Here is a 23,538-nt window from a genome sequence, read left to right as displayed (position 1 = left end):
TCTTCCTTTCTCCTTTTTTCTTGCAACTCATTCAGAACCGGTAATCGGTACTGGGGTCCTGACATTATGGGCCTTCATTCTCAGCCATCCAGGGATTTTTCTCCCTTACATTAGTAGATCCTCCGACTGTTCATGTTCTAAGTCATTGTAGCAGCAGTCCTGAGGCCTGCAATCGTGTACCAGAGCTCCGTCCAGAACCCTGTATCATGGGGTCTGAAGCCAGCCACCAGGTGTCAACCTTATCGATGACCGCTAGTCCCTCTCCCCAGGGGCTGTGAAAGCTGCATCCCAAGACCTGATCTGAGAATCAAACTGGGGATCTTCTGCATAGAAGAGCCCTGCAGTTCTTACCACTGAGCCAACCTGAGAGCCTACGGATAATTTTCAACGGGTGACTACCCTTTGTTTTGCTCTGTCTCTAATATGAATTTGAGTGCGTGTGTTTAGTGCTCTGGGTGGGGTAGGGGGGAGGGAAGGAGAGCAGTGTGCCTGAAACACTGCTGCTTCCTGTTTAATGTACTGTGAGGTAAAGAGACCCCAGAGAGGGTCTTCCAAGCAGAGTCAGCGTGCAGGCCTCTCTTCTCTAATAAGTAGGGGAAGAAATCTTTCTCATCTTAGACTATTTGGCAGAGATTTCCATATTCTTCAAACACTACAACTATTTTTCTCCAGCTCTTGTCTCTGTTCCTTTCACCTCTGTAAGAAAGTAATGTAGAAATAAAGGTCAAACAAACACATTGTAGGTGACTCATGACTGGCTTTTGAGAGATGTGCTTCCTTCCTCAGGTCTTTTCGCTGACCTGTTGAAGGGAGCACGGTTGCGGAAAGCTAGTCACCAGTGCGTTGAGTCAGTCCAGTGAAAAGGTTCCACCTACAGCTTCTTTGTTTGTCACTTATTTCTCCGTGTTCAAGTGGCCCAATACAGCCGCCACAACCCCTGGCTTAAGAAAGTAATGAAAGGCGATTCTGTTAGAATATATGTGGTGGTGGTGGTGGTGGTTTGTCCAGGATATTTCTGGAAGATGGACAGTATGGGTGGGTGTGAAATATTTTGAAAATAACAAAGGTTTCAATGAACAATAGTACATTTTAAATAAATAAATAAATAAATAAACAAAGGTCAAAAAAGTATCTTCTAAGCAGAAGTGGTCTCACCAGAGCAGTTTTTATCCCAGTGGCAGGATAGTATCGGCGATAGGAAGCTTTTGTCGCCCCTGCTTCTACCGCACTTCCTCTAGAGCAGGAGTTTCGCTTGCAATGCTGTCAGCCTATTACTTGTCCACGGCATTATATCTGTTAAAAATGGAGTAAATGAGAAGAAATTGTTTACAAATGAAGACTTGCCATTGTAAATAGAAACCCACTGACTGAACCAATCATGTGTTACTGGCATTAACCACTTTCTAGTTAGTTTTCTTTCCTAATGACTCTTTGCTTGTGTTTCTTTTTTTTTTTATGTTGCAGACTGTGCACAGAAGCTGAGGATTAACCCCAGGGATCCAGCTGACAAACAGAGCCATCACTTCACACTTTCACTTAGGACACCATGTTCCAAAATGTGGATACAAGGGGAGAACAGTGCTACAGCAGATATTTGTGACTGATTTACTGTTGGAAGTCTGAGGATTTTATAAATAAGACCCCCTCTAAACTTTTTTTAAAAAGCATAAAAAAATAGTGTTCTCATTCAACCAAAGGAGGAAAAGAAAAGCAGAGCAGAGAGGAGCAATGGGAATCTGGGGCCATGGTCACCTGACATAAATGGCAGAGTTTCTCCTAATCGCCGCTTGCTTTGGCTGTCGCTCGATCCGTGGCATTTGCTGCGGTGGTTTTTGCCTCACAGGCCCCTGCTGGAGAGCACCAGCACTGTGTGGCGACACCGGCACAAGAGAACAATTTGGGTGAAGTGTAGGGGGAGGAGGGGTGGTGGGTCGCCTCATCATGATTCAGCTGTGGAAAGTGGTGCGTCACATGCGACAGCTGGAACTGCACCGACTCATCTTACTGCTGATTGCCTTCAGCTTAGTCTCCATGTGCTTCCTGGCGTACTACGTCACCAACAGCCCCAAGATCAAGGAGCCCCCGCCTCTGCCATTCAGCGATTGCACTAACCAGCAAAGGGTTGTGATCCAGCCCCAGGCTAGCTGGCGAGTGGCAAAGTCTGTTGACGCCTCACGCACGGATCCCGTGGTCTTGGTTTTCGTGGAGAGCATTTACTCTCAGCTTGGTCAAGAGATTGTGGCTATCTTGGAGTCCAGCCGTTTTAAGTATAGGACAGAGATCGCCCCTGGCAAGGGGGACATGCCCACCTTAACAGACAAAGACAGGGGGCGCTATATTCTGATTATCTATGAAAACATCCTGAAGTATGTGAACCTGGACGCTTGGAACCGGGAATTGCTGGATAAGTATTGTGTGGAGTACGGTGTAGGCATCATCGGCTTCTTCAAAGCTAATGAGAACAGCCTGTTGAGTGCTCAGCTCAAGGGTTTTCCTCTCTTCCTACATTCCAACCTGGGACTAAGGGACTACCACATTAACCCCAGTGCTCCTCTACTCTATGTCACCCGTGCCAATGAGGTAGAACAGGGGGCCCTCCCTGGCGATGACTGGACAGTCTTCCAATCCAACCACAGCACCTATGAGCCTGTGCTGCTGGCCAGCACAAAATCTTCAGACTCCATCCCACATTTGGCCCCACACCGGGCACTGCATGCTACAGTAGTGCAGGATTTGGGCCTGCATGATGGCATTCAGCGCGTGTTCTTTGGCAACAACCTCAACTTCTGGCTGCACAAACTTGTTTTTGTGGATGCAATCGCCTACTTGACCAGCAAACGTCTCTGCCTGACCCTTGACCGCTATGTCTTGGTTGACATCGATGATATCTTTGTGGGCAAAGAGGGCACTCGCATGAAAGTGTCGGATGTTGAGGTAAGCTGATGGAATGCATTCACAGCTCTTCTAATCACTCTCCTGCTGTCGCTGGTTCATTTTTTTCTCTTTATCTTCCCCTTCCAAACTTCTCTCTTAACTCTATCTCATCTGCTCTCATTGGGGAGCCATCTAGCAATGCCTTCCAGTCTTTTGTTTGTTTTCTTTTACATGCAAGTATTTCATTGCCTTTTGAATTGATAATATAGCAAAATGGAGGTCTATATTGCCACTTGCAATGCTTCTCCTTAACTTAGCTCATACCTCTACCCAGACCTCTTTGTACAGTGCTTTGTCCATAGTTTTCCCAGCCTGAGGTACAGGATCCAAGCCAAGGATTTATGTCTGTTCTTCTTGGCAGCACAGCGCACTAACTGCTGGGCTCACCGAGTTGGTCAACTTGCATTACTCTTTGTTTTTAGCTTTGGATTAGGTGGACATCTTCACATGTGGCCTTGTTTCCAGTGGCGAATGCTAAAATTTCCTGTAATGTGGATTGATAGGATTGTTTATACACAAATGCATAGTCTGATGCAGGTCAGGGCAAATATCTCCTTTCCTCTCCCATTACAGCAGTTCCAAAATGGGAATTCTTAAATCCTATTCACCTGGGAAATAAAAGCATAAGATTTATTATTTCAAGCCCTGGTCTAGCATTCAGCCAGCAAAAACTGCCTCCTGCCAAAACCTCCTAAGACCCCATCCCCAAATATACAACTGCGATGCCTGTCAGTGAAATGAAATTTGTTAGCTGTCAGGATCTCAGCAATATGAGAGGAGAAGAGGGTAGGCCCAGGGTGTCTACTGTTACAGTCGGAGCTTTGCTCCATGTGTGCGGAGAAGTTTGGGTCACAAGGGGATCAATCTGCTGAAACCATTGCTTGCATGTTCCCATCTGAAACCTCTTAAGAGGCAGACTTAGCAGTTAGTGTCTTAATCCCCAACTGCAATGCATTAGAGAAGGGAGCATTTTGAAAGAGAGAAGCAGTGAAAAATGATGATCTATAGCATTTCATCAGATTGTACCATTAAGAGGAACTGCTGCTCCCTGGATCTGTAGACCAATGAGCTTTCCCATCCCTTGAGGTGATTTGTGTTTTGACCTCTGCTGCTGTTTACCTTCCCTACAGTCTTTCTGGAGGTAGTTGCCCAGACCTAAACTCCTTGGATAGGCCGTGACGAGCACATGGAGAAGCCTGTTTCTCACCATATAGAGCAGGCTGTGGGACTGGAAAGGGAACTGAAAAGGGGTCAAGGGTGAGACTAAATGCTTGAATGTTGGTTGATTTTGGGCAAAGTTTTTACAAAATTAATACGTTTGATTCAAACATGGCTGTTTCAGTCCCACTCTGTTTTTAGGGTTCTGAACGTTTATAATGAGCTGCTTGTATCTGTCCATCTGGCACCACCAAGGACTAAGCATTTGCAGAAATGCCACACTTCCTCATATGCTGGCCGAGTTGAAATTGATAGAGAAATAGACAAATGGGAGCAGAGTGGAGAAAGCAGCCTGTGGCCACCCCACCCCATCACACACACACACACACAATCTCCCATTGCCCTTGCTGTTCCTCAACCTGCATTCCCTCGTACCAGGTGTCATTGGGCATGCCCTGAGTCTCTCCCTCAGAGCCCGAGTCCCCAGAGCTACCTTTAAAATTTTTAACGTAGCTTCCCCGGTCTTTTTAAATCCTCCCCTCCCTCTTCTTTGCCGCTTTCAGAAGCTTGTAACCAGCTCTTCCTCCTATAGTGCTGGTGCCTTGCTGCGCTTGGTACCAGTGCGGTTCAATGACAAGATGTCTGAACCGCTCAAGACTCAATCCATACAGAGCCCCCACGGTTCAGATATCTTGTCATTGAACTGTGCAAAGAAAGCAGCAAGGCGCCTGACTACAGGAGGAGGAGCAGCCAGTTACAAGCTTCTGAAAGGGGCAAAGAGCCAGGGAGGTGAGGGGGAAAAAAGACGGGTGCAGCCACTTAAAAAAAACATAAAAGCTGTTCCAGGGGACTTGGGAGAACATGAACTTGGCAAGGGAAGGGAGAGGAAGAATGGTGCTGAGAGGTGTTGGGGTACCCCAGATTTGGTGAATGGGGAGGGAGTGTGAGGACATCCAGGTTGGGAGGCAGGGAATATTAGAGCTGGGGATGAAGGGAGCACCCAGATTTGTTGGAGGAGGAGGAAGAGGGTTGATTGGGCACTTCTGGATTGTGGGAAGGGGAGCCATTGATACTCAGACATGGTGTAGGAAACAGCAGGGACTGCCAGATTTGGGGGATGAAGAGGGAATGGAGGATGGCTGTGGGAGAGAGTGGAGTCTCAAATGTATGGGCAGAGTGGGCATTTAGAAATTGAATGGGGGAAAGTGGGGAGAATAGAGATGGCAGTTGGGTGGGGTTATGAGTGAGGGTGTAATTACATGGGTTGGTAATTATGAGATGTGGCTAGGGATATCAGTTGTGGGTTAGAAGAAGGGATCTGAAGGATAGGGAAAAGTTGAGACATGGTATGAAGGGACCTGGAGGGCTGGGGAGGGGGTGAGAGACAGTGGAAAGTGATGGATCTTTGAAGGGAGTGAGAGAGGGTGGAAATGGGGCTCGGAGAGTTGATGACTGCATAGGGGATTAAAAACAGAAGGAGGGGAAAGGGGTGAGTGACAAAGAACTGGGGCTAATGAGGAGATGAAACTGAGGCATAGGAAAGCATTTGAGGGCTGGGGAGGGATGAGTACAGAGGGTGGAAATGACCTGAAAAGGAGTAAGATATGGGGGAAATGGAGGTCTAGGAAGGGAGTGAGAGCATGGAGATGGGAAGAGAAGGGGACGAGAGTGGGAGATTGTAAGTGAACATGAGAGGTGAAAAGAGGGAGATTAAGGCTGATGAATGACAGATAAAAGAAGACAGGTAAAATCTGGATAGGAGTGGATAAGGAGACAGAAAGAGAAACCGAGAAAAGAGATCAAACGGAAAGATCAGTGTCAGACAGATGTAAGAGAGGAACTGAAGAAGACAGGAGACCGAAAAAATACAAACTCAGGCAGAGGAAATGAGACTGGGGTTAACATGATTAGAAAATTAAAATGTCCAGACAAGAAAGGTAGCAAAAAGCGTTTTATTTTCAGCTTAGGGATTGAAATATGTCAGCTTTTGGAGTGTGCATTTCTGACAGATTTTGTAGTTTGCTCAGTAATAGAGGAAATCCATTTCTGTTTCTGTTTCTCCAGTGTGTCGCTGCATGCAAAGGCTGGCTCTGCATGCAGTGACACACTGCATTTCAAATTTTGTCTGTATATTTCTAATGTGTCGTCATTTATTTTGCATTTGATAAGGCTCTGTCTGTGACACAGGTGAGCTATTCTGTTAAGTATAGTTTATATGTAGGAAATTACAGCAGTCCAGCTTGTTTTGTTTTTCTGGTATGAGGTGTATTGCTGTTGTAATATTTACAATGCTACCTTTGCATGGGTAAAGTTGTTACTGTTTAAGTCTGGCAGTTGGTGTGTTATGGTATGGCAGGTTTGCTCTATAGGTTCTGGGTGCATTCTTTGCAAGGTTTTGTATTACATGTTCTTGAGATGACACCAGAATATTTTTGTATAAGTGAGTAGCAAGGGAAAATGTCCCGGTTCTGCTCTGCACCCATAGTTGTAGCTGCTGAGGATACAAGATATATTTACAGAACTCAAGGTGCAAGGAGTATATGTGGGTTCTGTCCCACATATATATATATATATATATATATAAAATATCAATTTTTCTATTTTTTATAAAACATTCCATCAATAAAATTTTTTATATATTAAATTGAACCTTAATAACAATATTGAACCTTAATAACAATAACAGCTGGTTAAAATGCTTATAGTCATTCTACAATTCTTCCCCTTTCATATCCAAGTTATTTTTCCATGTTTTTTGTAACTTTCTCACATCCAAAATATTGTTATAATATTTGTTAAGTTTCATACTATATTTGTTCTTGTATTGGGAAATGTTCTTTACTTTGTTACTCTCTGCCTTTACTCACATTGTTAATTGTAAACTGGGTTGATGTGATTCCTATCATGAAACTCGGTATAATAAAAATAACAAATAAATAAATAAATAAACAAATAAATAAATAAATAAATATATCCACATTTATGCCATCATATACCCGTCTTATATTTGCCCTCTGCTTTATACTACCTCTAATCTCAATCTGTCCCTCAATTACCCAAATAACACCAAAGGATGATAATAATAATAATAATAATACTGTTGGTCTTCTTATGTGGAAAACACCACTAGATCTATAAACCTATATATTATATAATCATTATTATGACATTTATGTATTATTATTATTTCGAGACCAAGTCTATAAACTTAGTCTCAAATATCGCTTTCTAAATGTTCAAATGATTTATTTTCAAATCCTCTCCACGATGTATCTCACTTGTGTTCTTTGGTATCTTTGGGTTCTTTGGGATACATCGTGGAGAGGATTTGAAAATAAATCATTTGAACATTTAGAAAGCGATATTTGAGACTAAGTTTATAGACTTGGTCTCGAAATAATAATAATACAGTAAGAGATATCCATTATCAGAATACTAGCCTTCAGGCTTTATCAATTACTGGTGTTACACTTTGGGTCAACCTGCCTGTTGACCTATGAGATTTAGAAGATTTTAAAATGTTTGATAAACATGTAAAAGCAGCATTGTTTAATGAAGCTTTTTCTTGATAACCTTTTAATATTTATGTTCATATGTTGCTGTCTGTTTTTATTATTGTTTTATGTTGATTTTTAAATCCACTTAGCTTAACGTTGTTATAGGCAGAATAGAAGCATTTTTAATAAATAAAATAATAAATAAAAGCACGTTCACCCAGCACTTCCTGACTATGGTGCAAGAAATTTGTAGCAGTGCCTCCTGCTTTAGCAGCAGGAGGTTCTCTCTTTGATCTCTACTTGTTTATTGGCTTTTGCCAATAAACCATGAATAAGTTTGAAAGTTATCCTTTTCATGTTTGTTCAAAAAAGCATGGAATAAGAACAGAAGATCTCTAGTTGTGAAGAAGTGAAGGGAAAGCTAAAGATCAACAAGGGTCTATGGCATTGCACCAGGAAAGAAATTGGACAGACTAAATGGGCCTTAAAGTTCTTATCTGCTTTCATAGTTTATAGGTTTATTTCTATAGCTCTGCTTGGAAAGAAAAATAGAAAAAAATGTAATAAATCTAGTGTACTAGGTACTATTTTTTTTTCTCTTTTCCCGCACAAGGATTCACATCTTACTCCTTTCTTATCAAACTTTGATTGGGAACCATCATGAGCAGCTTCTAGTATTACTTCCCACATTTACTATAGGTCTTATAGGCCAGTGGTTCTCAACCCTTTTTCTATCAGGACACACAGAGATGATGCTCACATGCGTGACACACTGAACACATGACCATCATGGGACTAAATATAAGCATATGCTCTGCATCCACAGGAGTCCCCTGCTTCCTAATAATGGGTGCAGAGCAGAACTAAGATATTTCCCCGTACAACTCATCATACAAAAAAGATATTCTGATTCTGGTGTCAGCTCAATAACAGCATCACAAACGCCCTCCTTGTAAACTAATACAAACAAACTCCACTCTGTATATGTCTATCAAACCTGCTATACCTCAGCAATAGCCCTACCCAAGAAAAGGCAGCAGTTCACCACCAGTGCAATAAAATATTGAGAAAATACAACAAATAAGGTTGATACAAACCTCTAGTAAAGTACCTCATCTCAGTCACATACACACAGAACACAGACAGACCTGCCTTCACCAAATATGGAATAAAAGACCACAAATTACAAATGTAGAAACAAAACCTGGAATGGAAACCCCAAGACCACCTTCTGCATGCAGTGCAAAACTGGAGACTAGAAACAAAAATATTTCCTCCTACACTAAGCAAAGTTCAAAGAGAGAAGAAATGCATAATTCTCAAAACCGACATAGTATGGCCCTTGTACCCAGTCACTCCCCTCCATGCCCCATCACCCCTCACGTCTCCCAACTACTCAATCTTCCCTTCACATGCTCATATCCCTGTCCACCATTCCCAATACCCCACCCCACATCCTCTTTCCCATGCTCCCTTTCTCCCCTGTTCAACTCTTTCTGCCCTTTCCTCTCCCCTTCCCTACCCAGAATACCTCTGACCACCTATTTCCTACCCCTTCCTTCTCAGCATCCCCCACTGCCCTCTCTTCCAACCTAGCAGCCTCACACCTCCATCTCTCTCCCCTGCCCAGCAGCTCCCAACCCCTCCCTACTCTACTTCTCCCTGCCCAATAACCCCAACCTCCTTTCCCCACCCTGACTTTCTATCTTCCCACGCCTTCCTGCCCAGCACATTTCCCCCTCTTCCTGGCCCCCAGTCAGCAGAAAAGACTTCAGTCCAATCCAGAGTCTCCCTCCCTCTTTATCAGCAGCAGATGAGGGCAAGAAGCATTGAGGAGAGGAAGATGAGACAGCAGCAGTGGATCTACAGAGCATTCACCTTTCTCCCCTTATGCTCCTGCTTTCATGTCCAGGTCCCATGGGGTGAAGAGGGCATCAGCAGCCTCACTGCCAGTCCAGGCAGAGGAAGATAAAGTTGGTGTCCTGCTGGGCCCATATGAACAGGAGTTGGTGATATCGCGCTCTGATCTGAGTGAAGGAGGAGGGAACAACCTCCCACTGGCCAGGAAGAGGAGAAGGAAACAAGAGCAGCTTCCTCTCATACCCAATAAAGGATAAATCAGTCAACCCCTGTCCAGACTGATGAGGAAAGAGCAGTCTTCTGCTGGCTCTGCAACACAGTCTTCGTGACACACTAGTGTGTCCCGACACACCTGTTGAGAACCACTGGTATAGGGCAGCCAAGTGGGTGTCTAACTGGGCAGGATACGGCTAGAGCTGCTTCCAGCGGTTGTCTTTGACTGGCCAGTAGGTGGCACCATAAGAGCAAGCCTTGCTTTCTCTCTCCCCAGTGAGCCTGAGGGTTGCTTCAGCGGGATTCCCTGTTCCAGCCTATTAGAAATTCTTGGCACAAAAGCCGATAGCTTTTACTATGCTGCAGCGCTCCTCATCGAAAAGCTGTTAATAGAAACTGTTATGCAAATGTTTGTATTAATACCAGTGGAAAAATCTAATGCTGGCATGGATACATCACTAATGCTCAGAAAGACTTGAGGCATTTTTGTTAATTAACTTGTACTGCAATGTCCAGGCCTTTAAACTGAAATGGTGACAGCGTGCATTGGTTTCTTTATGCTGAACAGATAACTGGTAGCCGTTATGAGTATGGGGGTGAAACCTGGGACAGGATTTGGAATTTGGCCAGTTCCTCCTGAGTTGTGTAATATCACTGGTAGAGAGGAAAGCATGACTGAGATGGCAGGCTGTCTCTGGCCCTGGATTTTGTTGGCGGGATCCAGGGAGAGGTCTGTACCAGCATAGGTAGTGCAGGATGTAACGTGTCCGCTTGTCCTGGGCTTTTGCTTTTGCTCTGTTATTAAAGCAGCAAGAATGCCTGAATTCTTGAAAATATTAGCCTGTCTGTTAGCTTATTGCCATCATCTGTAGATTTGATGTTTAGTTCTTGTTTGTTTTTTCAAAGAAATGTTTCTTATAAATTTTATGCTTGTTTTCTATGAAAGACTTTTTTTTTTGTCAAGATGCCATCTGGAGATGATTCTTCAGCAGTTGAGGCTGCTTTTGTACCTAAATTTTCCAAAGTGATGATGGCGGATATGGCGGCGGCTGCTGCTGCTGCTGCTGCTGGACATGAAGGCAGCCTAGTTAGATCCTTAGCACTGGGAATTGCTTCATAGGAAGAGCTTTCAAGATACAGCAATATTTTATTTGACCCCAATATTAATACAAAGCTTAGAAAGGAAGAGAAGAATCTTGGTTATGTTTTGCTAAGTTATTTGAAAACAGTTTTGGTCTCTCTGAAGCCCACGCTGTACCATGCGGATCATTTCATGGGCATCATCCCACACCCTGCCTTAAACGAAAGTCATCACAGTCTGTGATGTGATCCAGGATGGTCCTCGGAAATGCAGTAGTTTAAATTACTGCAGAAATAATGGATAAAAAGCACAAAGTTTAGTTGATGCAGGATGAGGATTGCTGTTGTCTTGTGTGTTTTTTGAAATAAAGTACATCATACAAAGCTAAACGTTTCTTGTAAACAGTCTCTAAAAGCAGGACATGACCTGGCAGTGCTTTCTCTAGATCAGTAGTTCCCAAATCTGTCCTGGAAGACCCCCAGCAGTCAGGATTTCAGGATATCCAAAATGAATATGCATGAAATAAATGTGCACGCAGTAGAGGCAGTATATGCAAATCCATCTCATGCATATTCAGTGTGAATATCCTGAATACCTGACTGACTGGAATTTTAGCTGTTTAAGTCATTCTCCGGCTAAAATCTAGCCAGATAAAAAAGTGGCATTCCAGGGAGGGCTTAAGTTATCCAGGTAATTTAGCTGATTTTCAGTTGTATTCGTCTAAGTCAGATAACTGTAGACCTGCTTCAGAGGTCTGAAGCCCAATCCCACCCCTATCCCCCCCTCCCAAATATTAAATAAATGTATGCCAGGCCAAGACCCCCACAATCCTCCAGATCCCTCCAATGTGGATAAAAACTGTGTGGTGAGGACTACAGGTTGGCTCCCTTTCTTTCCCATGTTTTCTGTTCAATCTGGCTCCCTCCTGCCCCTTTCCCACCTTCCACTTTGTAAGCCAGAACCCCATGGCCCCCTCCCCTGATCTGTAGTGAGCGGGGTATTTTCTTACCTGCTCCCAGCACTTCCAGCATTGCTATGAACTGTTGAGTTTCAAAGGGTTTTCTGGGCGCAGGTCCCTTTGAAAACCAGGCCCATAGAGAGGAGAAAGGAGGAAATAAGACCAGAAAAAGAAGGAAAGAAGGTGTGGACGGAGCAGAGAGAGAGAAGGAAAGACAGGAAGGCATTCATGAAAAAGGAGAAAGATGTGGAGGAAGAGAAAATAAGGATGAGAGATGGAACGTGGATGGCTACCACTTTGAGTTCTATAATTAGTTTAACCTCTAGTGTGGACGCACTGAATTAGTTTCCTTAAACCAGTCTCGAGATTCATTCTTGAATGCTTATGCAGCGTGGGCGGAGCCTTAAATATAAAAGAAAAAAAAAAGCAGTTTTAGGTAGACTATTATGCACTCACACACGGTCTTATTTTCACAGTGACCTTTCGTAGGGTAGAGATGCTGATTCCTGTGCACTGACTTAATTTCTAGTCTGGCTATTTTTCACATTCGGTATCAGTAACTAGCAGCCCTAGTTTCCAGTTTTGGGTAGGTAAAGTCAGTTAACACTAGCACCCTATAAGCTTTGTAACGGTGATTGGTGTCCAGGCTGCAGAGCCACCAGCACAGTTCTGGCAATATTGCTTCAGTTCAGAGTGTAATGAGGAGAAGAGAGTTATGGAAAACCATTTCATACAAGCAGGTTTAGAGGGACTGTAATGGATAATGAGTAATGTGATAAATTCCCTTCACTAATTAAAACCATTATCTTGCATGTATGACTCATGTAAAACTAAGATAAGAGGCATCTAAATGTTTGAACTCCTTAAGGAAGATGTATAAAACCCAATCTCCTCTATAGTCTATACGCTTGTGCTCTCTGTGTATGTCTTGAGCTGATTCTTATTTCTTCCTATTTAACTAATTTCTTTTACAAGAATGTTTTAATGGTATTTGAAGTGGCCATCCAAATCTGAGAGATGATAAAAATCAGTCAGAAATAATTCTAAATGTGTTTAAATGCATTCTGGTGTACAATGGGAAGCTATTCTTTATTTATTTAAAATACTTTTATTCTGCTTACAGCAGACAAATCTGTGCTGAGCGGAGTACAGTGATACATTCATAATATAATATACAAAGAAACAAAGCAAAACTAAAAATGTACCACAGTCTAAAGAGTTGCATACCCGCAGCCACAGTATACAGTTGTTTACACACTTCTGGCATAATTTGTAAGGTATGTAGCATTTTAAGAAAACGTGAGTGATCAGGCAAAACACATCTGTTATTTTTAATGTGTTTCAAATTAAACTATTATGCATCACAGAATAGCACAATCATTAAACAAACCATAGCAATAAGGGAAATAATAAAATGGCCCTGTTTAAAAGTTTGCATACCCTTAGTTCTTAATATCATGTATTGGCCCCTTTTGCATCAATGATGGCTTGCAGTCTTTTGTGATAGTTGTGAATGAGGCTCTTTATTTTCTCATGTGGTAAAGCTGCCCATTCTTCTTGGCAAAAAGCCTCCAGATCCTGTAAATTCTTGGGTTGTCTAGCATGATCTGCATGTTCGAGTTCTCCCCAAAGTGGCTCAATGATGTTGAGGTCAGGAAACTGTGATGGCCACTCCAGAACCTTCACTTTCTTCTGTTGCAGCCACTGAAGGGTTGACTTGGCCTTACGTTTCAGATCATTGTCATGCTGGAAAATCCAAGTATGCCCCATGCACATCTTCCTGGCTGATTAATGCAAATTCTCCTCCAATATTTTCTGATAAGATGCTGCCTTCATCCTGCCATCAATTTTAACTAAATTCCCTGTGCCCCTGTCACTCACACCCCTCCAAAAACAGCAGAGATCCACCTCCATGCTTCACGGTAGGGATGGTATGCTTCTCTTCATAGCGTTTATGGTGTGACCATAAAGTTCAATTTTAGTCTCATCACTCCAAGTTATTTTGTTCCAGAAGTTTTTAGGCTTCTCTAGGTGCTGTTTAGTTTATTATAAGTGGGCTATTTTGTGGTATTGGTGCAGCAATGTTTTTTTTTTTCTGCCAACTCTACCATGCAGCCCATTTTTGTTCGAGAATCTCCTTATTGTGCATGCTGAAACACCCACACCACTTTGTTTCAGAGACGCCTGCATTTCACTAGAAGTTGCTTGTGGGTTTTTCTTTGCATCCCAACAAATTTTCCTGGCAGTTATGTCTGAAATCTTTCTTGGTCTACCTGACTGTGGCTTGGTATTAACAGAACCCATAATTTTCCATTTCTTGATTAGAGTACTGATTGGCATTTTCAAATCTTTGAATATCTGTTTTTATCTTTTGCTGATTTATAAAGTTGGACTACTTTTGCTCACAGATTCTTTGACAGTTCTTTTGCTTTCCCCATGCTTCAGTAATCACCAAAGTCAGCGCAGCCATGGATGAAATGGACAAGGGTTTCTCAAGAGCTAGGAAACTAATTTACTATTTATACACAGACACCATTGCCATCTCAACCTGTGTGTATCAACTTGAGTGTATAGTATCAGCCCAAACATTCAAGGGTATGAAAACTTTTGATCAGGACCGTTTTATTATTTCCTTTAATGCTATTGTTTGTTTAATGATTGTGCTATTCCGTGATGCATAATAGTTTAATTTGAAACACATTAAAAATAACAGATGTGTTTTTGTCTGATCACTCATATTTTCTTAAAATGTTACACTTCTTACAAATTCTACCAGGGGTAGGTAAAGTTATGAGCACAATTGTATTTCCTAAACTTGAACCTTAAACAAATGTATCCTGAAATAAATATGCTTTACATTGCCGGCGAAACACAGCAAGATCTGCTATAGAACATAATGCCCTGGATAAAGCATTCCACAGGGTCGGACCAATAATCGACAAAGCTCTACTTTGGATCCCATGTGAATGTACCTGTTTATGGAAGGAATCAGAAGATGATTCATTTCCCAGAGCACAAAGTTTGTAAAGCGTGATATCTGCCAAAACACTCAGGTAAAGATAGAGGGGGCATGAACATTAACATATTTATACACCAATATTAAGATTTTAAAATTGTATTCTCTGTCACATGATCCCATGGCAGACCCCCTAAAATGAGTCTCGCTGCTGAGTTCTATAATACTTGCAATGCCCTAATCTGGGATTTTAAGTCCAGCACATATGTACTTACCAACAGTCAAAAGATGTTAACAAAAAAAAGCTCGAGCAGCTATTCAAAAATCCTCCCAAGACAAAATCAGGTGAATTTTCAAAGGAGTTACGTGCGAAAATATAACATACTATCGTAGCAATTCTCAAAAGCCATTTAATTGCATAAAGTGCACTTAAGCAGGTGAATCCTATAGACGATTAAGTGGCATATATTGTAGCAATTTTCAAAAGCCCACTTATACAGGTAAAGTGCATTTACTCGAGTAAAACCTGTTGCGTCCGTCGGTCGCAGACGGCTGTGACCGCTCTGCCTCTCCTCTCTTCTACCCTTTTCCTTCTCCTTGGGAAGGATGGCTGCCTCCAGTGCTGATTGCCGAATCCCTCTGCATCTCTGACACAGCATGGGGTGTCCCCGTCCGCCATGCTTCTTCCTGAGGCCTCCTAGGGCGTACGCGTGCACGTTGCCTACACTTTTGAGTACGTCATGGCGGGAATCTCGGGGGTGTCCCCACTGCATGACGTCAGTACCTCCAGGTATTTAAACCTTTGTTCCGCTCCACTACAACAAGTTAGCAAGGACTTCAGTTTTGCTACTTTGACCGCTTCTAAGCTGCTCGCTTGGATTACTCGCTACCCTCCGGGGTTATCTCGCTCCTGCGGAAGTTCTGGGTACCCGCTCCTCGGGGGCCTCTCGCTTCCATCTGCCCTTTGGGGTTCAACTACCTAACCTAAGGACACCAGCTCCTCGGGGGTCTTGTCTACTTTCTTTCAGGATCCCTCGGCACTCCTAGGTACTCGCTCCTCGAGGATCTAACCTGCTCAGGGTATCCTGCACCTCAGACCCCGGGTCCTTCTCTCCATTCTACTACCAAGGAAGTTACCAGCACTACCACTCTGTGAGTATCGCTACGCTCCAGCTCTCCATATTCCACCCTTCAGGTTCGGCCTATCCCACGCTGCGGAACACTACCCAACCTTTGCTACATCCAGGTGAGACCATCTTCTATAAAGACTGTCTGAGCTTACTGTGATATCGCTGGTCTACAGTACGGTCCATTCCTTGAAGCAAGAATCAACTCACAACAGCAGTACAATAAAGCTTTCTTTCCTCACTGTCTGCTTACTAGAGTCTAGCCTATCGTTGTGGTTCCCCACAGGGCCCCTCCCCATGGGAGGAGTCATCGCCACTTCGACCAAGAGCCCACAATATGACACAAACCCAACAAAACCCAGTTTTGTGTGTGCAAATGTTTTTGAAAATCAGGCCTTATATACTTAACATTTCTTAACATTTGTAATTTAAATAATCCCTATTTTAACCCTGACTTAATTTGTGGTCTGAATGATAAAAGTAAAAATGAAAACCCAAATTCTGCACTGAATCCATAAAGAAACGTTTAGTCCCATTATACAAAAGATTAAAACTATCTGATCTTTGTGCTATGATGGACCTGGAGAACCACACAGCCTCCATTTAATAAGATATGCAAATTATTACTATACATCAATTTGCTAATATTCAGATAGTTCGCTAACTCAAAAGCAGCAGAAAATTCCAGAGACCTGTAAAGTCTCAGTACTATGAGTAGCTCAAAAGCCACACTGACGATGATGTAAAGTATTATATTAGTGACCCTTAAAAACTCATTTAGTTAGGGGAAAAACTTTCTCTAACAGCTTTGCTAACATAGGCAGATTAGAAATCAACCTATAGCTAGCAGGTGAATCTGGAGGCAGATTGCCTTTTTTCATAACTGAAGTCATTATGGCCTTTTAAATAATTTCAGATTCTTACTCTCTGACGTAGCTAAATTAACTAATTTAGGGGGTCATTTATCAAAATGCGCTAAGGCGTTTTCGCATGCGTTAAGGGCTTATTGCAATCGAAAAGCCCCGTTAACACATGTGATAAACCCTTAACGCATGCGAAAATGCCTTTAACACATGCGATAGCACCATATCGTATGGTGTGTTGCAAATCTGAAAAAGAGGAGGAGTTAGGGGTGGGAGTGGGCTGGGTTTACCAGTTTGCAAAGTCCTATCGCACGGACTTAGTGCCAATTTTAGCTACACCTTTTTCAGTAGCGTTAGCCCTGCAATAGCTTGTGTTACGGGGTGGTAAGGTGTTAGTGCATTTCGTGATGTCTCCTGAAAGGACTGTTTCAGTAGGTTTGAAGCTCCTGGAGCACCAGCCTAGAGAGAGAGAGAGACTTACTAGCCCTAATGCCCTCACACTAGATTGGTATTTATATCCCTATGGGAGGCCAACTTAGTAACTCGAGGTGAGGTTTAGGTATTAGTGTAGGGGGGTTAGGGGCTACTTTGACATTCAAAGTGAGACGTACGAACAGAACAGTGGTCTCTTGTGAAGATTTAATGACCTTCGGAGAGAGGAAAGTCACCCAAAGATGAGATTGGTGCAGTGTTCTCTCCACCTAGCTTGATGGACTCTCTACCTGGGTAACATCAAGCTAGGTGAAGAGAACATTGCACAAATGTTTGTACGTATCACGTTGAATGTCAAAGTGGCCCCTAACCCCCTACACTAATACCTAGACCTTACCTCGAGTTACTAGGTGGGCCTCCCATAGGGAGAGTGCATTATGGCTAGGTTTTCTCTCTCTCTCTCTCCCTCTCTCCTGAGCTGACGTATCGCAAAGTGTGAAAATGTTATCGCAATTTGCGCTAACCTAGCTCTTCGCATAGGTATTGATAAATCCAGGCCTTAGTGACATCCTCCAAGAAATGATGTTTGAAAACATACAACACAGGAGAAGGACATGGATCCAATAAACGAATTTTTCAGACTTGAAAGTAATGACGCAAGCTTCTCAAATTGACTCCAAACTAACCCAGTATCAAAACAGTCGGGAAGGAAACTTCCAAAGGCTGGTCAACAAAACACCTCCCCAAATCTTTGTTTTATCATTTGAGATTGTGTTTCAACTTTACATAAACAATGATTAGCAAATACTTGGGGTTCAAGCATCTCAGTTTGCAAATTTCCCTTTGGATAAGTAATTAACTTATTTATCTTTTAAAATGAATCATCCTGCCAGTTTAAAGAACCATTAAGATGAGAAGAAAAAAGAAATCCTTCCTAAAACTTTCAAAAAGATACCTTATAGTCCTTTTGGAGTACAATAAAGGCATTCCTATTTACCAAAGATGGATCCTTGCACCATTTCCTCTCAGGTCGCTTTTTATCCAACAGCTCTATATTATAATAGGGAGCTCTCCGGTGAAAATAAATTTTATATTTATGTTTCAAAGGAGCAGCCGTTTTCGTAATCATCGCTAGATTGCTTATCAGAGACTCGGCTAATACCTCAGCGGATTGCGAATTGATTTTACCCCTTACCTTTAACCGTTCTATTTTAAAGGCCTCTGTATCAATGGGTGGCCAAATTGATTTGGCAATTGCATTGCTAAAGAGTTCAGGCTTAGAATTCAGCAGCAACATAAATGTAATCAAATAATGATCCAACCAAAGTACTGGAAGAGTCCTAAGGCTATCAATAATACCCTTATTAGCATGAACAGCAGGGATTAATAATTGATCCAAAATATGAGCAGCCCTATGATTGGGAGATGCAGTCTTCTGAGATTCTTGAAGGGACTCTGACAATAATTGAAAATCATGAAAGGCACCTCAAGGCATACTATCCAAATGGATATTAAAATTGCAAAGAACCAAAATATTATCCAGTCTTAAACAAGGAGGGGGGGGGGTGGTTTAAAAAATCAACAATAAAAGTAGAATAAAAAGCGATAACCTTTGGGGTCAGTAAAGTACAATTAGAACCCAGTCACATTTTTACGTTACCAATCTCAATACCAATTTTTTTTAGCAACAAAACTTCCTTATAAATCACAATCACACCCCCTCCTCTTTTACCTTTACATGTTTGATGGAAAAAAAAATGCTACATCCTACTGAGCATTTAAAATTTTAAAAAGAAATATCTGCATCAGAATGCCATATCTCAGACAAACATACAATATCCATATATCAAGTAATTCAGCAGTAGCATCAGCTTTCTGAACGATTGAGAACGACCACACCTGATTAACAGATGAAATAAAATGAGGAGCAGGCAAACATAAAAGAAATAATACAACATTAGACCTGAATTCATATTTCTGACACTCCTCCAGTATTGCCAGAAAAGCATACCTACCCTAACCGGTCATAACTGAAATAGCACTGGCTTCCATCAAAGAAAAAATTAAATACAACGAACGGGCAAGCAAAGGGGCAGATCCCTTTTCTGTGGCCCTTTGCCAGCAGCGTGCCCCTTAAACAGGCCCACAGGGTAACGTAGATGATGTGAGCATAGGTGGGCGGAGCTAACCAGCTCCAGCCATGCAGGAAACATTTCAGAATACAGTACAAAGTCTCAGAATTAAAGTGTCAGGTACAAGCAGCAAAGCAGGGCAGCAGTGGTGAATACACCTTGAAAGAAGACCGTTTCACAGACCCACAGTCCGATGGGGATGACATCAGCAGAGATGGATGGAGCTGATGACTCCTCTCTCTTAAGAGTGTGTCAGCAACGCCCAACTATTATTTGAGGTCCCCTGTGACAGATAACTTAGAGGCCTTTATTTGATGATATTTTATTCCTGTTGGCACAGTGCTGTCCTGGTGTTTTCCAGGAGATGATCTTTTTGGAACTACAAATAGAATTTTACTCTCTTTAAAAAAAAAAAAAAAAAAAAGTCAAAGAATATGACCCAAACAGGGCCTCTAGTTAGAAAATATCTGGATGTAGCTTCTTTTTTTTTTTTTTTTTTGCTTTTTGATCTTCACTATTTAAATATTGACCTTTCTCAAATACCTTCCCACCTAAATTTTACTTCTAAGTTGATATTTTTTAAAATCTTTATACCATCCCCGATAATTGTCCTGCACATTTGAAAGCAGTGATTTTCAGAAAAAATGACTTTCTGTAGAAAGAGACTTGATTGGTGACACCACAGACACCCTGTGCCGGTAGGATCTGATGAGCATCAGGTAATTTGTGACCTGTTTGCTGCCATGATGTGTCCCGGTGGCTGTAAAGGAAATGCAGGGCTAAGAGCTTAAATTCAAGTAAAATAAGTCTAAAATATTTTCATTAATACAAGCTGATTATTTCAACTGGACATTTACACGTCTGAAAATCTACCCGATATGTGACTGTGCTGCGCCACTAAAAGTCACTTTGTGAAAATGAAATGACTGGAATCCTATCTTGCAATATCCAGATTATTTCTGTTCATCTTTTTACTTTTTATTACTTAGCTGCTGCTGCTAAAAATGGATTGCTCTCCCTTCACGTGAAACTAGCTGGCAACTTCCAACCTTTTTGCTTGATGTTGGGGAGTGGGGCCTGAGCAACCCATATTCACCCAGCTGCAATTGAGAGATTGGAAGAGAGCAGGGACTGAGATCCTGAAGATTCTGTGTGTGTGTGGCCCCTGGGGATGCTGCCTCTCTTTGTCGACTATCGGCGGTTTTTTGGGGGTTTTTATTTTTCCCAAATAGCATTGGTAGGTTTGCACAGTGGTCCAGCTTCTGTCTATGATAGGGTTCTGTAAGCATGCAGCAGAAACAGAACATAAACATCGTATTACTTAGTGCCCCAAAGGGGAAACAGCAGACTAGTCAGAGCAGGGCAAAGAAGGAGTGGTAGCAGGAATCTCTTCCCCACAACATTCACCATCTATAAAGCAAAGTGAACCCTTTGTGTTTTCTGCAGTATTTCCCAATTGCACATTGCGAGTTCTAATGCTGTTACGTGATTTATTTTTTTTTCAACAAATTGCCAGATACTCGCTGGATCTGATTGGTTTATATATGGTTTTGGATGTATTGGGGCTTGGGGGCCATAAATAGTACAATAAAAGTCTATACTTCTGGGCAGTGTCTCCAACTGGATTTGTGCATGCCTTGACAGGAAATGACTTCAGGCTATATTGGGAATGACCTTAATCTCTCAAATGTACTGTTAATGCTCTTCTTAATATTTGCATCCTGCTAAAGACAATATGCACAGGCAGCATATCAAGGTGAGCCTGAATGTTCTTTTTATTCAGGCCAGTGGCACCCAATACAATTGGGACTATTTCTGGCTCTTTCTGCCACATTTTCTTGGTCTCTGATTGCATCCTTAAGTACTTCTTTCTCTCCATACACTCTACAGAATAGTCACTTGGTACTGGCACGTCTGTCAGTAAATCTGATCTTGTGTTTTTCTTCTTTACCACAGTGTCTGGTTTTCTTGCATTAAATGTTTTATCAGTTAGAATAGAAATGGCCCAACTTCTTCATCTCTTCAGATTTGCTATGGTCATAATCCTAGTGTTTTGGGGACAGTGATGTTATAGTGTTTACACAGTTTCTAATGGATAAGCCGTGCTGCCTAATTGCACCTTTCTGTGTACAGGCTTTCTGATATCAGAACACCACACCAAGCAATGAAGATGTGGATCCAAAATCTGTGAGGGGAACCAACATTCTAGTTGAGAGATTTAGATCATTATATAGACAAGAGTTTAAACCTGATGAGGTGGGTGGCAGGTGGAAGCCCATTGAATCAGGCTGTCACGCCAACAAACAAATGAACAGGGAAGATGAGGAGAACATGAGGTTATACAAGGGAAAGGTAAGGCAAAGCGAAATAACTAGCAGGGGATGTGCTCAGTCCATTCATAGTCTTCTAGATAATAAAAGTCCTGAATTGCTAGCTCTATCACATTTACATGGTTCAATGAGTTCCCCCAACTGGGAGTTTTCTATAACCTATTGAGAAAGGATAGGAAGGAGAGAAGTTGCAGGAATATTTGTTCTGTTATGGCTATGTGGTAATGACAAAGGGGGAAAATGCATCTCTGTCAAAAATGCAATGCTGCAAAAAGTGTCTACATGAAAAGATTTGCAATTCAGAAAGCTTATTTGTGGGCAGTGTTATTTTCTGTTTGGATTTTCAAAAGTATGCACATAAATATTCCTGCAAAATTTCCTTGGGCATAATAGCAGGTGAAATGTCTGCAGGTGGATTTGGTGGGATCATTTTCAAAGCAAACTTGTGCGCGTGGGGCCTTTTTTTTAGGTGAGCTGTTTAAAAATGATCCCTTTACTGAGGTATTTAGTAAAGGGCATTAAGCATTTAGGCCTGGATTTTCTAAGATCACATGGCTTTCTGAATTCCGTGGTAACGGGGGGGGGGGGCAGTGGGACAAAGCGGGGGGCGGGCCTGCGAAAGCTGGCAGTTATCGCACCACCGCGGTGTTATTGCCGCCGGCTTTCGCACCCAATAGCGCCACCGTAAAAGGTGGCGCTATTGGGCGCGCTACTGGCAGCGATAGCGGGTCTTACCTTATCGCCACCAGTGAAGACATCGGAGTGTCCACCCCGATGACCCTCGACTCTTCCTCTTCCGGTCCCGATTCTGCCCCTATCTAGCTATCGCACGCGAAAAGTCCCTTTTCGCATACGATATCGATAGCAAATGACCCCCTTAGTTAATAATTCTTTAAAGCAGTTTTTTTTAAAATTTAATCTTGAATATGCCTTTACTACATAAACAAAAACTCAAATTTGAGATTAGAGAAACATATGGCAGATTACAGTAAAGAAAAGAAATCCAAAGGCAATGCTTAAAAATAGGTTTACTGTATTAGTTTTAAATCTTATCATTAGATCATCACTGGGGATCATAATAGGAAATTTATAATAAAAAGGTAAGGGCAAGTATATAGTGTTACTTATACTAGGATTCAAAGATATCCTCTTAGTCAGCCACCCTAACAGGGGACCGGTTTTGAAGGAAACCCCTCTAATTGTGCAGGCTCAAAGAAGAAGATAGGTCCCAGGGCAAGGATTCTCTGTGTAAATTGAAGTAGCTGTTGTATTCTTTGTTGCATTTCCTTAGCATTAGGAAACAATAGCAATTTTTTTACTTAAAAAGTTCTTATCCTTTAAATTAAAAACAAAATAATTCCCATGACGTTAAAGCAATTTTACTGCAGATTTATTTATTTAAAATGATTTCTTACCCTCACTCTCTTACATTCTAGGTGGGGTACAGAATAAAACAAACCCAGAATGCAAACAATTATACAGTAAGATAAAACGTACTAGTTTTCATAAACTGTAGTTTTAGTAAGGTGGTATTTTAGTACAGCAATGTGAGGAATAATATTATTACATAAATGTATAATGTGATGTAATATTGATCAGACCACAAAGATTGTAGTATTTGATATAACCATAACCATGGCTCTTGTTTATCAGTAAAAAAAAAAAAAAAAAGGTGTAATTGTGAATCTCAGGACATTGCGATCAGTCAGGACTCTTTGGGATGAAAATCTTAGTCAAGGACTGAATGGCACTTCAAGGACTTTCTATTAAAAGAAAGGCTACCAGCATCTGTTTGTTTGTTTAATAATCGTGCACAATTGCATAAGGGAAATTAGCAGTTGTAAGATATGAAACAAAGTAAATCATCCTTAACTCTAAGTAGGGACCTTCATTTTCAGTTTTTATTTTATTTTCTCTGGGTATTTCAATGTTAAACAAAAAAGTAATTGGCAAAATGACTTGTCCACTGATTTTTCTTTTTTTTATTATAATAAAGT

General features: G+C 41.8%; 1 protein-coding gene across 5 annotated transcripts in view; it reads left to right on the top strand.

Moving 5' to 3' along the window:
* NDST2 (N-deacetylase and N-sulfotransferase 2) overlaps nucleotides 1–23,538 on the top strand; it is a 625,893-nt gene that overhangs the window by 493,420 nt on the left and 108,935 nt on the right. For all 5 annotated transcript variants that reach the window (XM_029608979.1, XM_029608977.1, XM_029608978.1 and 2 more), the window contains one exon: nucleotides 1,465–2,934. In XM_029608979.1, coding sequence (XP_029464839.1) covers nucleotides 1,942–2,934 — 993 coding nt within the window. In that variant the 5' untranslated portion in view covers nucleotides 1,465–1,941. The remainder of the gene's footprint in view (nucleotides 1–1,464; nucleotides 2,935–23,538) is intronic.

The sequence above is a fragment of the Rhinatrema bivittatum genome, chromosome 7 (assembly GCF_901001135.1).
Source record: "Rhinatrema bivittatum chromosome 7, aRhiBiv1.1, whole genome shotgun sequence".
In the NCBI taxonomy this organism is placed as follows: Eukaryota; Metazoa; Chordata; class Amphibia; order Gymnophiona; family Rhinatrematidae; genus Rhinatrema; species Rhinatrema bivittatum.
The sequence above is the reverse complement of the archived record's forward strand: the minus strand, read 5'-3'. Positions and strand labels throughout refer to the sequence as shown.